This window comes from Ambystoma mexicanum, chromosome 2p (genome assembly GCF_040938575.1).
Source record: "Ambystoma mexicanum isolate Mex_15411 chromosome 2p, UKY_AmexF1_1, whole genome shotgun sequence".
In the NCBI taxonomy this organism is placed as follows: Eukaryota; Metazoa; Chordata; class Amphibia; order Caudata; family Ambystomatidae; genus Ambystoma; species Ambystoma mexicanum.
In genome coordinates this window covers 1173101894-1173118819 of record NC_090923.1, presented here as the reverse complement: position 1 = coordinate 1173118819, position 16926 = coordinate 1173101894, and the positions used below count along the sequence as shown (strand labels likewise).

Below are 16926 nucleotides of genomic sequence, written 5' to 3'. Positions count from 1 at the left end.
CTGCATACGACTGGCAGGATCTGCCCTCAACCAGGGCAATTCTATCCCGAACGCCTGTTCAGTCAAGATGCAGTGCCCCCAAACGTACATATGCAAAGTTCCCTAAAGCTTGGCACTTTCTCTATGGCTCTTTATTCCCCACATGCGCCAGTCAGCATCGTGCACTGGCAAACGTACTGGTGCCTACAACTTTGAGTGGCCATCATGCAGCACACATTCAGAACCAAATCAAACACAGAACAATATGACCCAGACTTATTGCCATCCAGTGGCCTCTGTTTCAATGCTAATAAAACTGGAAGCTTTGGTGTCGCCACCTGCCCCCTCCCCTCCAGCTCATCAACACCCCCCAGCTCGACATGCCCCATGGCCATTAAACAGAATGTATTCTGCAAGAAACCTCCCACAAACCACCATAGCCAACAGCTTAGGCTGTGTGTTCGACCCAAACCTGTACTTGAACCTGCAGATAAATGCCCTGGTACAACGTCCTTTCATCACGGAACATTTTTTCGCTGGGTTTTTTACCGCAAATATTTTATCGGAAAAATCCCATCACATTTTTTTGGGGGGGGGTTAAAAATGTATGTATATAGGATGTGGGTTTTTGGTAACAGATATAAAGTAAAATTGAATGGGGGTTGGGGGTGAACCAGCTAGACCAGCTAAGAAAGAGCCACACTTTTCTCACAAATACCACACAAGGTAGACCTTGTCAAGTATCTAGATTCGATTACTGCAATGGACGTTGCCCGGTCCTTTAAAAGAAACTGATTCCCAAGGCATGGGATAAAGCAGATATGAAGGATGCATACAAACCCAATGCCAAAAAGAGATATACATGCAAACCTGTCACCTTCTCCCAGCTCCCTGTGGTGTCCCACACTATCACAGGACCGAGTAGGTAGAGGAGCTGCTAGATTGCCCGGCTGTAATGTCATGGAAGGAAGACTCCTCACTGATGAGGCCCAACAAGGCCGAAACATGCTTGGGGATGCTTGTGGTCTACATGTTTGGGGATGCTTCTGGTCTCTTGCAGAAGGGATGTAACCAAGCAGTTTGGGCTGGACTGTCCCTTTTGGGGTGGGAGCAAGCCTGAGTTGCATATGGTCTTTCCCCTTTTGTAATGGCTTGGCAGGCGAAGAACGATGGTCGAGAGGGCTGCCCAGAGCAATGCCATAGGTTAAGATTAAATCTAAACCTTCCAGCCATCACCTCTTTTGTTTCGATGGAAGAAGGAATCAGCATTCACAAAGATCTTTACAAGTCCCCGTCTTCCTATGCAAGCCACACACAGCAGCGCTGCATGCCACAAGCACAAGATGAGCTCTCGGCCGCAACCAACTAATCTGCACAAAAAGACCCCAAATCTCCCTGAAAATGTAGAAACTATGCAAATGTCCTCAGGAATGTTAGCAAGAACCCTGAAATAGTGATGAAACAGTCTAAGGATACCCCAAATCTAGCTGCTAGCAAAAAACACGAATTTACAGATGACTGTGGTCTCTCTGCGGACATCAACATCTCATCATTGAGAAAAATCTAGGACAGTGATGAGATGTTGAGGTCCTTATTTTATGTCACTTATATTGGCTAAAAAAATTGCCCCCTGGCTACTAGTTTGAAAAATCTGGTCACCCCAGGAACACTTCCCCTGAAGGGAAAATGTGGCAGTACTTAAAAGTGCCTTTAAGATAGGCCGCAACCACTCCAGGACGGTCTAGCCCATGCACACTACCTGGAGACCCGGTAAGGGTGGGCTCTTCGGGGGCAGGGGGGCTACCGGATACTTCTAATGGGGCTTGCACACTCTTACTAGTGTCCTGCTCTAGGCTTGCACCTGTGACATGCGACCTAGGAACTGTCGCCGGAACAAGACGGAGCCATTCCGGCAACGTTTGTCTTGCCAGAGCGGTGCTCGGGCCCGAGGCCCAGGGGCTAACCAGGAAAAGCCCAGAGGTGTTCCCCAGCCGAGTTTCATGCACTAACAGATGCCCTACTCGCCCCCCCACCCCCCTCCGCCCCGTCCAAAGAAGAGAGTGTTCCCAGAGTATTTCTTTTTCTCCATTTCCAGCACTGCCGACAAGAACACTCATAAGGCAAGAGATCCTTTCGCAGCTTTGCAGATACTGGCCACACATGCAAAGAGAGTGGAGGAAAGAGGAGGCTGGCACAGCACACACAGGGGGCATATCCTGTAATGCCTGGCGTCCCCCTCAAAGGGTAAAAGCAGGGGGAGTGGCAGATGCTCGTCACAAGATCCAGGTGCGATGGTGCATTTGCCTAAAGATAGGCCCAGGTCACTCACAGACACCACAGCTGGGAGGGAGAGAATGAACTCTGTTGGGTGTATGGGCCAGGACAGAGAGTAGGTATCCCCCCTGTCCAGTCCCCCCACAGAACCTGTGACAGGAAGGAAAGGAGAGTCTAGAGAATGGCCTCCCTCTACCAGGACCTAGAGGTGGCGAGGTCTCCCCTGCAGTTCCCCTCAGTGGTAAGGGGTGGGCATCCGCCACAAATCCCACCGCTGCCCGAGAAGGAACGCGGCTGCCAGTTCCAGGACAGAGAGAAGGTCCCCCCTTCGGAGGGAACTGCATCCCTCCCAGATCCCACTGCTGGCCCCGGACCTACCAGGAGAGCCTCCGAGGGCTCACTGGCGTAACGGGGGCCAGCATTGGGCCACGGCGAGTGGGGCCCAATGCTGCCCAGCGTGGGGTAGGAGGGGCCACATTTAGGGTTACGCCATTGCCAGGGCTCGCGGTGCCAGCACGGGTCACGCTCTCGGGTCCCCCTGCAGTTGCCCTCGGCAGGAATGGGAAGGGCACCGCTGGGCCGGAGAGAAGGCCCTCTGGTTGGCTTCCTGTACCGGGACGCAGAGGAGGTTTGCCCGCCCAGCGCTGTCACTGGAAGTGGGGGCTGGGGGGCACCCCTCGCCTCGCTGCTCCCTGTGCGGGCCGGGAGAACGTCTCCACCCCTAGCCTTGTATATGTCGGCTTCTCCTCACCCAGCCGGCCCGACAGCCCTTTGTTCTTCGCACACTTCACCTGTAGACTCGTCTCACCCCCGCCAGGTGTGAGAGCCCCTCCCTGGCCGCTCCCTCTCTGACAGCTGTTTGCAGATCGTCACCGCCTCGCTCCTCCACAAAGGGCAGGGATTTCGTTTTATTTTTAAAAAAGACAACCCTCCACCCATCCCCTGCTTCCGCTTCTTCGTTACTGACGCGGACACTGTGACTGGCGACCGAGAGCTGTCAGGACACTGTCGGGGAGCCCGGGAAGTTTTGCCTAACCACGGAGCGGGTGTGACACGCACAAACCCGACTTCTAGGCGAGTGCTTAGTCTTATGGAGGAGCATTTAGATTTGTGAGTGAGAGCGGTAAGTCTTTTCAGGGATGTGTTGGTCTTGTGGGCTGGTTAAGTATACTGTCGTTGAGTCGTTTATCTTGCTGGGAATGGTTGGGCTTGTGTGGAATGGTTGGGTACTGCCTTGAGTGAGTTCTTGGGCTTGCTGGTGGCGATTGGTAGATGTGGTCTGGTGCAAAGGTTTTGGTCTTGCTGGTAATTGGTCAGTCGTGTCAATAAGTGCTCGGTTTTATGCCTGATTGGGTGGCCTTGAAAGAGATTGGTTTGCATAGTTGGTAATTGGTTTCTCTCGTGGTTAACTGAAGACTTGTGGGTGAGTGAATGATGTTGTGGGGAAGTGGTTTATGTTGGTTGATTGGTTTAATTGGGGGGAGATAGATGCTCAGGGGAGCAGGTGAGTAGTTGGCCTGGCCCTAGCCTTGCTTGGCTTTCCAAAACACTGACATGTGATAGATTTTTCCGCAGCCCTGCTGCCTTTATGAAATACCACCCTGTCCACATTTTTAAGTAGGCCAGCCAGGATCATACGCGCAGTGCTTTTTGTAATATGTGGGCTCAGCGTAGAATGCTGTATTTTGCAGGTTCCTTGTTGCATTTCGTTTTCACAGCGAAGTTCTATGTTGTGGCTTTGTGTCGGGGGCTGTATGTTGAAGGCTTCTCGTCATGGATTGCATGTCAGAAGTTTAGTCACAGGTTCTGTTTTCTGGTTGCTGTGAGATGGTTTCCGTGTCAGAGGTTCCATGCCGCTGATTTGGTGACGCAGGTGGAAGGAGAGGTGGGCAGGCGAGGCTTGACATGTTCGCCCAGGGCGTGAGGCACCTGTGGGTGAAAAGGCAGCTCTGGGACTTTGCACCCATGAGACAGAATGGATCACCACCTCCTCTGCATTATCTGCGCGACTAGGCACCGCGTCAGTCTATGACTCATAACTTCCTCTTGGAAGCTTCTGCAGATAGTTGCCATTCCAGCCTTCTTGCTTCTTTCCTGGCCTCTGTTGAACTCGCGCATCCCTAGTGACCTTACTTGCTTCTCCATCACTGGAGTGCACTGTCCGAGCACTGTAAGTGGATGCCCTCCCAATTCTTGACCAGCCTCTCCCTGCTTTCTGTATCAGTGTCTCAGCTCCTCTGTCCTTGACCAACCTCTTGCTAACTCCTCCGTCACTGGACTGACCCCTCCTCCCACCCTGCACAACATACTCCAACCTCCCCTATCACCTATCCGTTAAGGGGCCCCATCTCATGTGTGACACTTTCAGCCAGACCCGGTTATGCACGCTGCATTCTGGGGCTTCCAGGCCCCTATTTCCATTGGCAACAGCGAAACTGCAAGACCCAGCATGCAAACTGAAAAAATCAGGACTGTTTGAAGGCATCACGCATGACAAGCAACCACTTGACAGCTTTGATATCAGTCTCCATCCTTGATTGACCTCTTCTTCCATCACTGGACCCCTCCCACTTCCCTCCCAACCACTTCCATCCTCCTCTGACAGCATTCATTGCTTCCCTCCCAAACACTTCCATCCTCCTCTGACAGTGTATCACATCATCCATACTTGGGCAGCCTCTTCCATCTCTTGATCACTTCCTCTGTCCCTGACCAATCACTTCCACCCTCTTCCATCACTGGACTAACTCAGTTCTCCATTCCAAGGCCTCTTGGGTGGCTCAACTCAACCATTCACTCTTGATATGATTCATGAAAGGCCCATATAACCTGAGTGCTAGCTCTGCTGTCTAAAACCTTACAATTTGTGCATCCAGAGGGGTAGTTCTGCTGCCTGAGCAAGTGAGATCTGTATTAGTGTATGGTATGGATAGATCAGCTGCCTGAGAGATCTGTATGGGTGGAGGAACCTCGCTGCTGGCGTATTGCATAGCATGCGACTTCTGTATAAGCAGATCAACTGCTTTGCTTGTTCAGGCTGTGAGGCCTGCATCAGCAGAGGCACAGCTCAGCTGCCTGAAGGCTGAACCTGTTAGAACTATTAAACCAGAGGGACAGTTTTACTGGGTCAGGATTGAGTCTGTAAGATCTGTATAGCCAGACGGACAGCGTCTCTGGTTCCGGTCGAAACCTGTGATATATGCGTAAGTGAGGTATAGCTCTGCTGCCTCCTGCCCCTGCAAGAACCGTTTAACCAGAGGGACGGCTTTGCTGGCTCAGGGCTGAGTGGGTAAGATCTGTATAATTGGAGCAATAGCTTTGCAGCCTCATGACCCAGCTTCATGAATTCTGTATAAGACGAGGGGTATCTCGGTGGCCAGAACCTTCAGATCTGTGGAACCAGGCTAGCTGTGCTGGTTCAGGCATGACCGTGTGAGTTTTGTTTACACCGAGGGCTGGCTACCTTTGACGAGGACTGAGTCTGTGTGATCTCGATAGCCAGAGGGATAGCTTTGCTGGTTCAGGCCTGAAACTGTGAATCCGGAGAGATAGCTTTGCTAGTTCAGTTCTGCGTCTGTAAGAGCGTTACTACTAGGTCAATAGCTAACTTTGCTGGTTAAGGCCTAAACCTGTGAATTCTGTACACCTGGAGGGATAAGTTTGCTGGTTCAGGCCTAAGCCTGTGAATTCTGTGCACCTGGAGAGATAACTTTGCTGGTTCAGGCCTAAGCCTGTGAATTCTGTGCACCTGGAGAGATAACTTTGCTGGTTCAGGCCTAAGCCTGTGAATTCTGTGCACCTGGAGAGATAACGTTGCTGGTTCAGGCCTAAGCCTGTGAATTCTGTGCACCTGGAGAGATAACGTTGCTGGTTCAGGCCTAAGCCTGTGAATTCTGGGCACCTGGAGAGATAACTTTGCTGGTTCAGGCCTAAACCTGTGAATTCTGTGCACCTGGAGAGATAACTTTGCTGGTTCAGGCCTAAGCCTGTGAATTCTGGGCACCTGGAGAGATAACTTTGCTGGTTCAGGCCTAAGCCTGTGAATTCTGTGGGATCTGCGTGATTCTTCCGTCGTGGAAAAGTCTGCGATGGAAAAGTTTGCATAAGAAAGGTGTGAACCAAAAAAGGTTCGTACATTTCCCATGCAAACACACATTTAAAACCCCTACAAACCCACACCCACAACACACCCACGACACACCCCCACCCACACCCTTAACACACCCACACCCCCAACATAACCAAACCCTACTTACCTTACCTTCAGGCTGTGTCCCTGTGGCGCCAGTTCCCTTTAACTTCCGTGATCGTGAACCTGTGCCGCAGGGTCCTTTTCTTTTCTTTTTTTCAAAAGCTGCAGAGGTTTCCCCCGCAACCCTCGCTCCCTATACTGTAAAGTATAGGGAGCGGAGGTTGCGGCGGACACACCGTAGCCCCAAGATTTTTTTTTCTTTTTCAATTGGCAGGGTTGTCTCCAGCAACACTCCGCTCACTACAGTGAGTGGGGGTTACGGGGGACAATCCCCCAGCACCGAGTCCAACGCCACCGAAACACCTAAACTCACACCACGAAAAGTTCAGACTTTTGGTATTCCGAACTTTTCGTGGTGTTTGTTTAGGTATTTTGATGGGGTCAGACTTTTAAATTCGGTCAATTCGTCCTATACCAATTCTGTGCACCTGGAGGGATAACTTTACTGGTTCGGGCCTAAACCTGTGAATTCTGTGCACCTGTTGAGATAACTTTGCTGGTTCAGGCCTAAGCCTGAGAATTCTGTGCACCCGGAGAGATAGCTTTGCTGGTTCAGTTCTGCGTCTGTAAGAGTGGTGGTACTAGGTGAATGGCTTACTATGCTGGTTCAAGCCTGAATCTGTTAATTCTGTGTACCTCAAGGACTAACTTTGCTCGTTCATGCCTGAATCTGTGAATTCTGTGCACCTGGGGAGATAACTTTGCTGGTTCATGCCTGAATCTGTGAACTCTGTGCACCAGGGGGGATACTTTTGCTGGCTCAGGGCTAAGCCTGTGAACTCTGTGCACTTGGAGGAATAACTTTGCTAGTTCAGGCCAATGCCTGTGAATTCTGTGCACCTGGAGGTATATCTTTGCTGGTTCAGGCCTGAGTCTGTGAACGCTGTGCTCCTGAAGCGATATCTTTGCTGGTTCAGGCCTGAATCTGTGAATTCTTTACACCTAGAGGAATAACTTTTCTGGTTCAGACCTAAGCCTGTTAATTCTGCCTACCCGGAGAGATAGCTTTGCTGGTTCTGTTCTGCGTCTGTAAGAGTGGCCTAACCAGGAAAATAGCTCTACTCTTATACATATGGCTTATGCAGGGCTTTAAGTTGGCCGGTGCTAGCTGGCGCAGAGCCCTGGCAGGCTCTGAAAATTGGGTCTGAGATGTGGCCCTGCCAGGACTCCCTAAAGTACCTGCTAACCCGAGCCCACCAGGCTACTACAAGCCAAGGCTTTTTTCTAAAGCCTGAAGCTCTTGGCCTGAAGCTCTCGCGTATAAGCGAGAGCTTCAGGCTTTAGAAAAAAAGGCTTGCCTTTTCATTGTGTTGACGACCTCGGCCCCCTCCCCTACCCCTACTCTAGACACCTCTTTCATTAAAAATGCAGGGATCTTCACCCTCACACCCCAAGTGAGAGGGTGATGGTTGATGAAAAGGGAAGCCTGCAGGGGGTCAGTGCCTCAATTAAAAGGCAACACTTACCAGACTCAAATGCTGCCTGTTAGACCACAGCTATTTTGCAAAATCGAATCGGGGCTCTTACAGGGGCATGGCCTAACAGCGGTATTCTGGTGAGGTAAGTATTGCCTCTTAATTGCGGCTCTGACCCCCTGCCAGGCCACACCCCTTTTAGGCCATACCCCTCCAAGATCCCCCACTCGAGGCTGCAGGCCATTTAAAGCACTCGGTTTACGATTCTGATAGTTCACTAGTTAGCGCAATGACGCTCTACCAGTGACAGATGTGCGTTAGTTATGCTCCTCTCTTCTCGCCGCACCCGATACACTGCATAGAACGCCTCTGTCTAGTGTAGTGAACTCTTGTATTACGTTCCCAGGCAGGCTCGGAGTGGCCTGTAGGGCAATAGGCCCATGGCCTAACCAAAAGCACAAAATGCTGGTGTGGGCCAGTTTTTGTTTGTCAAAGTGGGCCACTTTTCTGGCCCATTGGGGCCAGTTCAATGAGTCAATTCACTCTGCAGCTAGTTTTGACCAGTGTTGCTGAATAAATATTCTTTAAAACTGCACAATTTGCATCACATTTTATTAAAAAACTCCCTGTTGGGTACTTTTCAAACAGTGTCACAAAAGGAATGAATAGCCATTTGCAACTTTGGCCCACTTTTTCATTGGGGCCCGAGACAATGTTATGTCCCAGTCTGACCCTGGTCTCAGGAGGTGTTTTCTGGTGTGAGTGGTACAGACAGAAAACGCAACTCGACACCTTTACACCCAACTTACATACACCACCCTTGCCAATGCATCCAGGGCACACGAGGACACAATGGCCTCCATGCCCCCACACCACACATTGAGAAACGGACCCACACGGAGTGCCTGGCTTCATCCGGCCTGCATGCACTAGCGCAATAGCAAAGCTATCTTGCGTTTTCCATCTCAATCCCCACTAATCTAACCGTCCCCCCTTTTTGTGTGAGATCTACCAGGACGCCTGGAGAACATGCAAATGCCAGTGGCGTGCAGTTTAAATCCCAGTCACGCAAAACATGTGGATTGCTCTTCTGCCGTTAACCGAGCATCTTAGCGCGGTCGCCTTTGCTCGGAGTGCAGTAAACTGCCAGCCCTTTGTTCCCGAGTACCTTGAACTGGGTGGCGGACAGGTGCAATCGATATGTCATGTGGTCTTCTACCGCGCACTGCTGCCACTTGTGTGGTCTCTTGGCGCTCTGGCGGATCTGCAATGGAAGGTGGGGTTTTAGGGGTTGTTGGAGGGATTGCATAACAAAAGACTTATGCGAGTCACTGCATCACATGGTGTTATTTGGTCTACGTGTGTTACATGAAATCATACAGTCTTTAACACATCTGTTTGTGGAGCTGGTTGTTGGAGCACAGGGCTACGACTGGGCGTGCAAGAATATGTTTGTTTGGATTTTCTTGAAGGCCACACCATGTGCCCTTCATTGCCCTTGTTGGAACAGCTCTGCCGCCCTCTGCATGGAGCATAGGCGTGAATCCAAAGTCCTATAGGGCTGGGGAGAACCACTTACTCTGACTCTTTCCCAGCCTTACACGCTACCCATTCTTTCAGAGACACGCCAGCCTAGCAGGGATTTCCCCCATAGGCCTGTTGCCCTATATCAGCAAAAGGAGGCCATTATTGACCTCCTCTCAGACAGTCAAAATGTTTGGAATGCAGTCCCAAAATACGGGTATTGACTGTATTTCAGATATTCTGACTTCAGAAGCAGCCAGAGAAGGAACAGGAGGCATTTCTCTGCATTCAAGAAACAGCAATGCACTTTCCCAGCAAGAGCTCTCTCACCAAGATACTCCAAACTAATTTAACACAACACAACGTGAAAGCAAAATGATCAAGTTTCACTTTAACATTGCTCCTTAAGCAGGCAGGTGGTTACGCTTACAATTAAAATGCTTACCCTATGAAGACAACCTAGTTATTTAAATATTACAAAATGAAACCACATTTACTTGTATTATTATATTTATTGAGCGCAGACCTACCTTCGGGAAGCAACCGAGCGCTTTACAAGTCATAGGGGGAAGGACATGGTATGGGAAGCATAGATACAAGGGAGCGGAGAGCTAACCAGGGAGAAGGGCAGACAATTTGGCAGTAAGGGCTCTACAAGCAACTAGGGGAGGAAACTGGGGGCAGGGGGGGGGGCAGATCACCCAGTCTACGGTTGAGTGGAGAGTGTGTAGACCTAGGTGTGAGGTCCACACACCATTGTTTACTAAAACGTTTATATACTTTACTAAAGCAATAGAGCCTGAGGAGGGGGGGGGGCTGTACCGGTCTGGTAATGCCCCAGGGCGACAGTTACAAGCCCCAGCAAAGCGAGGCCTTTAACATAAGCCCTGGGGCAATACCAGATGAGTAATGCTCCCCATCCGAGGGTTCTATTGCTCTTAGTACCCCAGCACTAATAATACTTTTTATCGATTAGAGATACGCTGTGAAAGCCATTTCTCAACTCGAGAAAAAAAAGACAAAAGAAATGGCTGCCATTGATTGGGGAGAAGGGACTGCACGTAGTCCCTTCACCCTTTCCATGGCGGGCATTAAAAAATGCTTTAAAAAAAGTAAACAAAGGAAATGACCACCAGTGAACGGGGAGAAGGAACTACACATAGTATCTTCTCCCTTTCCATGGCGGATAATTGCGTGGCAGAGATGCTTTGAGCTCACTACTGTTCCTGGCCCCAGCGAGGGACATAGCGCAGGCAAGCAGGGTTGGGGTAGGGAGGGGAGCGGATATATGGAAAGGGGAGGTGTGGGGGAAGGGACAGTGGACACAGCGAGGGCACTTACCTTCGTTCCGCGAGGGAAGATGGTGGTCTCCCGCTCTCAGGAGGCTTGAAGCGGGGTCTTTTGCTGTGTGGTAAAGACCCCGTTCCAGGCCTCCTTGTTGGCTGGGAGGCCGCCACACCCCCTCGCCGGGTACTAATCATTAAATGTTTTGCTTCTTCAACCCAACTTCAAAACTTTTATTGCTACTAGCAAAGGTCATTATCCCGCGATGATGGCTCCTTGGTAGGTCCATAATGCCTTTGTCCAAAAAGTCAGGAAAGCCAATGTGTATTTTCGAAGTCAAAAAACAAGAAAAAAAAGGAGGCTTCTGCTTTTCTGTCAATTTCAGGGGCGCAATGTCATTGAGCTTATCGGGCTCCAACCCCCCGAAATGTGAGCTGACGTGCGGGTCTTCAACACTGCTCTGTAGGTCAGCCGGGGGGCTAGAGCCTGATCTGCTCAATGGTGTTGCACCACTTCTTGCCTGGTTGGGAGCAAGGGGGAGTGGCCCAAGAACCGGGTTTTGTCTTCACACACCCAGGGGTGGACTGACCAATAGGGAATTCGGGAGATCTCCCGGTAGGCCTCTGCAATCTGGGCCTCTTTTGGGTGGTATTTCCAAATGTTCCCATAGGAAAAGGGTTGGGCTTGCTGAGAAGTGTGATATGGGCCCAGTTTGAAAATTATTTCCAGGGCCTCTTTTTGTTCCCAGTCCATCCCTGCACACACCCGTCATTCATGCACGGGATTGACTCCACTCAGGCCCGCAGCCTCCTAAACAGGGCAGGTGGAGGGTGTGCAGCTTGAGAGCTCAGGCAGGGTTCGTTGCCTGAGCCCAGGAGGCCCGCAATGTCCTGGACCATCAAGGTGAAGGGTGTGGCAAGACCAGGCAATCCTCACAAGTGCCCCGGAAGTTTAATTTAATGGGATCGAAGTCCCGGACACAATGTATTCCACACAGGGACATGGAGTGACCCACAGAAAGGGGTGTGAAACGGTGCAACACACATGGCTAGCATCATCTAATGCCCACCACCACCCAGGCAGCCCAAATCCAAACACTCTCCACGCGGACCATAATAAGCGCATGGCCATCCCAAAATGCCAGCACTGCACCCCTTTCCCCAGACCAGCGCCACACAAGACACTTCCCACCATAGGGCCTTCTCTTTCCGTGGAGGGGCAGTCATCTCTGCAGGGTGGTGCCTTTGGGTATTAAAGGTGATATATATGCTCAGTGCACTGGTTCTGCTGACACCCGGACACAGCTGAAGGCAACACTCCCTTGAAAACAGTAGATTTGTTTTACATGTCGGCTGCAGTTATCGGTGCGTGCCGTGCTTCCCTTCACTGGAGAAGAGCCCTTCTGAATACAGCACCTTTAACGCGAAAAACAACTTTCTTGGCACAGGATGTAGGTCTGACTCTTCTCGTCTCCTCACTTACAACCTGTTTTATTTGGAAAAGGTGTGGTTTTGCAATCTAATGTGAGCATTGTATGGAATTTAAAGGCATTGTTTGGGACGTGCATCGGGAGTGACGGTGCTGAGAGGTGGGTGCAGGTTAGAAGCACCTGGGTCTGGAGTGATGATTTTCATCAATGGATTTGGGGATACTTTATGAAATGTGGAGAGCCTGAGGTCTGATCCCTTGATGTGCTTTGTGGAAACCTTGGTTATGTAAAGAATTTCATTGTTAGCACCTGCATTAAGGTGAATGCATTTTTAGGCAATTGAAATCGTGATGTGGGGGTTAGTACTTACAAGCCAGGGGAGTGATTGGAAGGGTTGGGGGGGGACAGGAGACAGCTCATTCTCACAGCAATCCTTAAGTGGGTGCTTTCAGACTTGAGAGAGTTAACTGCTTGTAACATTGAAGCTCAACTAGAATAGTCTCACCCCTGGATGTGCACATTTGCATTTTGGTAGGCAGAGAAGTGAGGGAAGCCTTTTCCAAAACTGGAGGTGTTAAAGTTTTACTGTGTGTGTGCAGAAAAATGTATTTGAACAAACTTTCAAGAAAGGCTTCCATCGCCTCCCTGCATGTTGCGCTTCAAAATGTACTAGTTGATAATTGGTCCGCACACGTTGGCAGAAGAACAGTGGGGGCGGAGCCTCCGAGTTTGCCCTTCCCATTTTCTGAAGCGGCCCCAACTATCACCAGTTAGCCCCCCCATCCCCCAAATGTGGGTTTTGTTGCGCTCCTCCGTGCGATCCCCTGAAATCCCGAAGTATAGTTGAAATATTACGATCTTGTATCTTATTTCCACAAAAGATTTGCCCTGTGAAAGTGGCCTGACCTTGAACACGTTTCAAGTTTACCTCTCGGAAAGAGATGCAGGTTGCAACACGCCCTGCAGGTCTGCACAGTGACGGGGCAGGAATGCGCACAATGCTGGCTTGTCTATAAAGAGAAGGCTCTCCAGAACTCGCGCCTTGTGCAGCTTTCGAAATCGCAGAGTAACTCGCTCATCACACACTTGGGCTGTTCAATGAGACCGCCCCTGGTTCTATTGTTAATGTAAATATGATGTGTGACCTCGCCTCCTCTCCATGTACAGCGTGTTGAACTACTGTATTTCCGTTTTTCTTTTTCCCAGGCCCTCCCCAGGGACCCCCCTTGCTGGTGAAAAGTTTATCGCTGGAGCCCAGCCCGGGTCAGGAACACCGCGAGACTCCTCAGAGACTCTGCTCGGACCCTGGGCCCTGCAAGAGCAACGGCGCCCACCAGGAGGCTCCGGCACCCAAGCCCGCAGTCGCCAGGCGCCCAGCGGGCCCGAAACCTCAAGGTAAGTCCGCCGTGTGCTGCAGTGGGGAGACTGTGGTCTGGGCATTACGCTGACGCAGTATCGCGAGATTTTGCAACTGACCTCTGGGAGGCTTGAAGCTCTGGCGTGGAGGCATTCACATGTCAGGCTGCAATCACTTACCTCTGAAAGACTGGGAGGGCTACAGTAGAGCCAATCACATGACGGGATGTTGCTAAGATGTGCCACGACTCCTCTGCCAGCCTCACTGGTCTCTCGGAGTCTGTGGCGTGCTATAGAATCTCAGGATGTCCTTATAGGCCGGAGCTCCTCAGTATTGTATACTCGGTCGTCGGAATTGTATACTGTTGTACATAGGAAGTGGGGTGAGGGGACACTGCCAGTGCTGAATTTCTGGGGGTGTTTGTCACTTATTTCTGAGGCCTGGCACTTATTGTCTAAAACTCGGTGTATGTGGTGCTTTGGCAAATGTATTATTTAAGCGGACAATCAACAGAAGACGCACAACAAGCAACAACAGATTGCACTGGCCGCATCACTGCACGCCCTGTGCTGGCTCATTGTACTTCCTGACCCTGATGGCCAGTGCTCCCGCGAAAGTGCTAGCCGTCCATTGTCAGGAATAACAATGTGATAACGTGGCACTCGCGCTGCCCGTGCCAGCACACTACAGTTCTGCTACTGTAATAACTGGCAGCAGTGCCGCAGCAGCGTGAGTTGACAACAGGTTCACCAGCAGTACCAAAACATGGACAACGCCAGAGAAAAGGCCACTGCGGAGCAGTGCCAGTCCTAAGTGCCAACCTGCACTAGAAGATTTTGCTGCAGGAAAGTTAATCAGTTCAGTAATGATTCTTGCCTGCATGTGCCCATCAATTTATCGTAGGAGGAACACTTGTTTCTGACATTTTCTGTGGCTAGACGGCCAATAAGTTCCACTTATAGAATCAGAGCAAAATGTTAACAATGAGCGTGTTTAAAAAGCACTTAGACATGCGTTTCATTGCAGGACACAACTAGTATGTTATGTTGATTTTCCACAAGGAACCACCCCCTGCTAAGATAGACTCCCCAGCAGGAGTTAGAAGAAGGGATCATGATCCGATAGATAGGCCCTCATTACGAGTGCGGCGGTAACCCGCCAGTGCTACCGGCAGTTTGCCGCTGTACCCGTAACACCTCATCCGGCACCTGACTTCCCAGGGGCCACCGGGACATTACAAGTCCTGGCGGTGCAGGAAATCAGGCACCGGATTTTGTAATTTCCCATTCCCTTAGGACCCCATGGGAATGTGGACTCAAAACAGGCCCCGTGGCCGCTGCACCTGGCAGGTTCAGACCTTTCGGGTGCAGCAGCCCCAGAAGGCAGACTCGTAGTGTGGTGGTCCTGAAGCAAGGGTGCTGGTAAGCTTACCGGCACCCTTGTTTCCGGACTGCCACGCTCGTAATGAGGCCCATAGCACATCTGTGGGGGCCAGTAAGCAAATTAGTTCTGCATATCCCCCTAATTCTGCCAATGGGTGGAAGCAGCACGATTGGTGGGGCTTATGTCCATTTTCTGTACTTTTGTCCCCTCTCTGGGGACTTGAAAAGGAGGTGATTGGTCCCAGTACTCGGAGCTACGGGTCACAGAACCCAGAGGAGTTTTTTTTTCCGCGCTTCCGAATCTCATATTCAATCCCCATTTGCACAGAATTTTAATGCTGACCTTTATGATTTGTAATAATCGAAATAAAAGCAAATATTGATTGAATGGAATTTGTAAATCACACATCTGCTATTATCCATGCATCCAACAACCCCAAGGAGCAGGTGTCGGTTGCAGCTTTAACCCCAAATATGTTGACATGTTGGGGGCAGCCGGGGAGGAGGCAAAAATGGCAGAGGGCTGCTAAGCCCGATGTGTCCCAGGTATGGTAGAAAATATTTGGGCCCCGGCACTTTTTAAAAAAAGAAATTCAGCACTATTTGTTTCACTTGGGAGGTGGGAGGGTGATGACAGTTCTTGCTCTCTTCCGGATTTAAAAGCAGTATGGACTGAACTAGGCGGATCACTGCTGCCTGAAGCCAGAGTTGCAACTGCTGTGCTCAGCACACGCTACTACTCAGCTTTTATGCTGGCTGGGAGGGGAAAGGTGAGTGTGTGAGAGCGACATAGTGATTGGGTAAGTAAGAGCCACCCAGTGACAGAAAGGGTAAACCGAGAACACCATTAGGAGTGAAAAGAAATTCCAGAGAGAAGGGGGAGTTTCAAACGAGGCCCGGGGAAGGAAAAGTAGTGAAAATGGGGGACACAGATGCATGTTTTACCCTCATTGGGCATTTCAGCGTGGCGGAGTCTGACACCAAACACTTTGTATTTGGTAAACAAGCCCAATGCTCCAATCACGCACGTCAGAGTGCCCCTCACTGATTATCTCAAACGAGAGTAAACACACACGTGGTGATCTGCATCCTTGGGCTGAGAAAACTATTTTTAAAATGGCACTGCCCTACAGGACAATGAGTCTTTCTCACATGGACCAAAAATGCGCTTGAGCAAAGCTGCTTACCCAAAATGCATTGCTCAGCGGTTCAGAACCGGTGCCAAATTTCATGGCTACTGTGTGACACTGTGGCATGTGTGCTTCTCGGTACTTGCATTTTTTTTTACTGTGGGACCCTTCAGAGATGGGGGAGCTGTGGCGAATCAACTTTGGGGGCACCAGTGGTCCAGGGATGAATATCGGTTTCTAAACCATCAATCAGACCCACACCTCTAGTACACCAAAAGGGATCCGAGCAAATTGGAAACACAAGTCATTTATAAACCTCCTTTTCCAATTTTGGTAACGTTAACAGAACTGCAGTTTTGTCTTCGAAAGATCGTGGATCGTTGGTTAGTTGCAACACAGCGAAAACACAATTATTACCCAATGTTAAAAGGGACTGTCCAGTCAAGGTTGTATAAAAATATCTACTTTATTATCACAACAGACAGTTCTAGCAACACTACGAAATACAACCCACCTTGTAAAGGAATGCAGAGGACAGACCGTTTCAAAGAAGGAAAAGGGATGCACTCTGGATACTGACAGGAGGGTAGTCGGTATAGTAATTAATCGCAATATTTAAAGGATACTTGGTTTCAACATAAAGGGAGCAAGGGGCCGTAAAATGTAATGAGGGGCCTTCGGAGAAGGACCATGGGGACAGAACTACACTGGACCTTGTACTGTAGGAGTTGCTGGTGCTCGACAGGGTCGAGTCAGTTTCAGGGCGCGTTGCAGCTTCTCCGACAGAGTTCAAGATGGGAGACAGTTGGGGTATCAGGCGGCAGGCAGTTTGGCGAGCGAGGCTGGACGGATGCCTGCAGGCTGGCCTACACGTCGGCTCGCTCAGGGTCAGGAATTGTT

At 50.3% G+C, this 16926-nt stretch overlaps 1 protein-coding gene across 3 annotated transcripts in view; it reads left to right on the top strand.

Annotated features, from left to right (window-relative positions):
- FGD1 (FYVE, RhoGEF and PH domain containing 1) overlaps positions 1-16926 on the top strand; it is a 481771-nt gene that overhangs the window by 328874 nt on the left and 135971 nt on the right. For 2 of the 3 annotated variants that reach the window (XM_069645324.1, XM_069645325.1), the window contains exon 2: positions 13364-13552. In XM_069645324.1, the coding sequence (XP_069501425.1) occupies positions 13364-13552 (189 nt within the window). Of the gene's footprint in view, positions 1-3226; positions 3377-13363; positions 13553-16926 lie in introns of those variants that run through there. The other variant, XM_069645326.1, reaches the window with a different exon arrangement.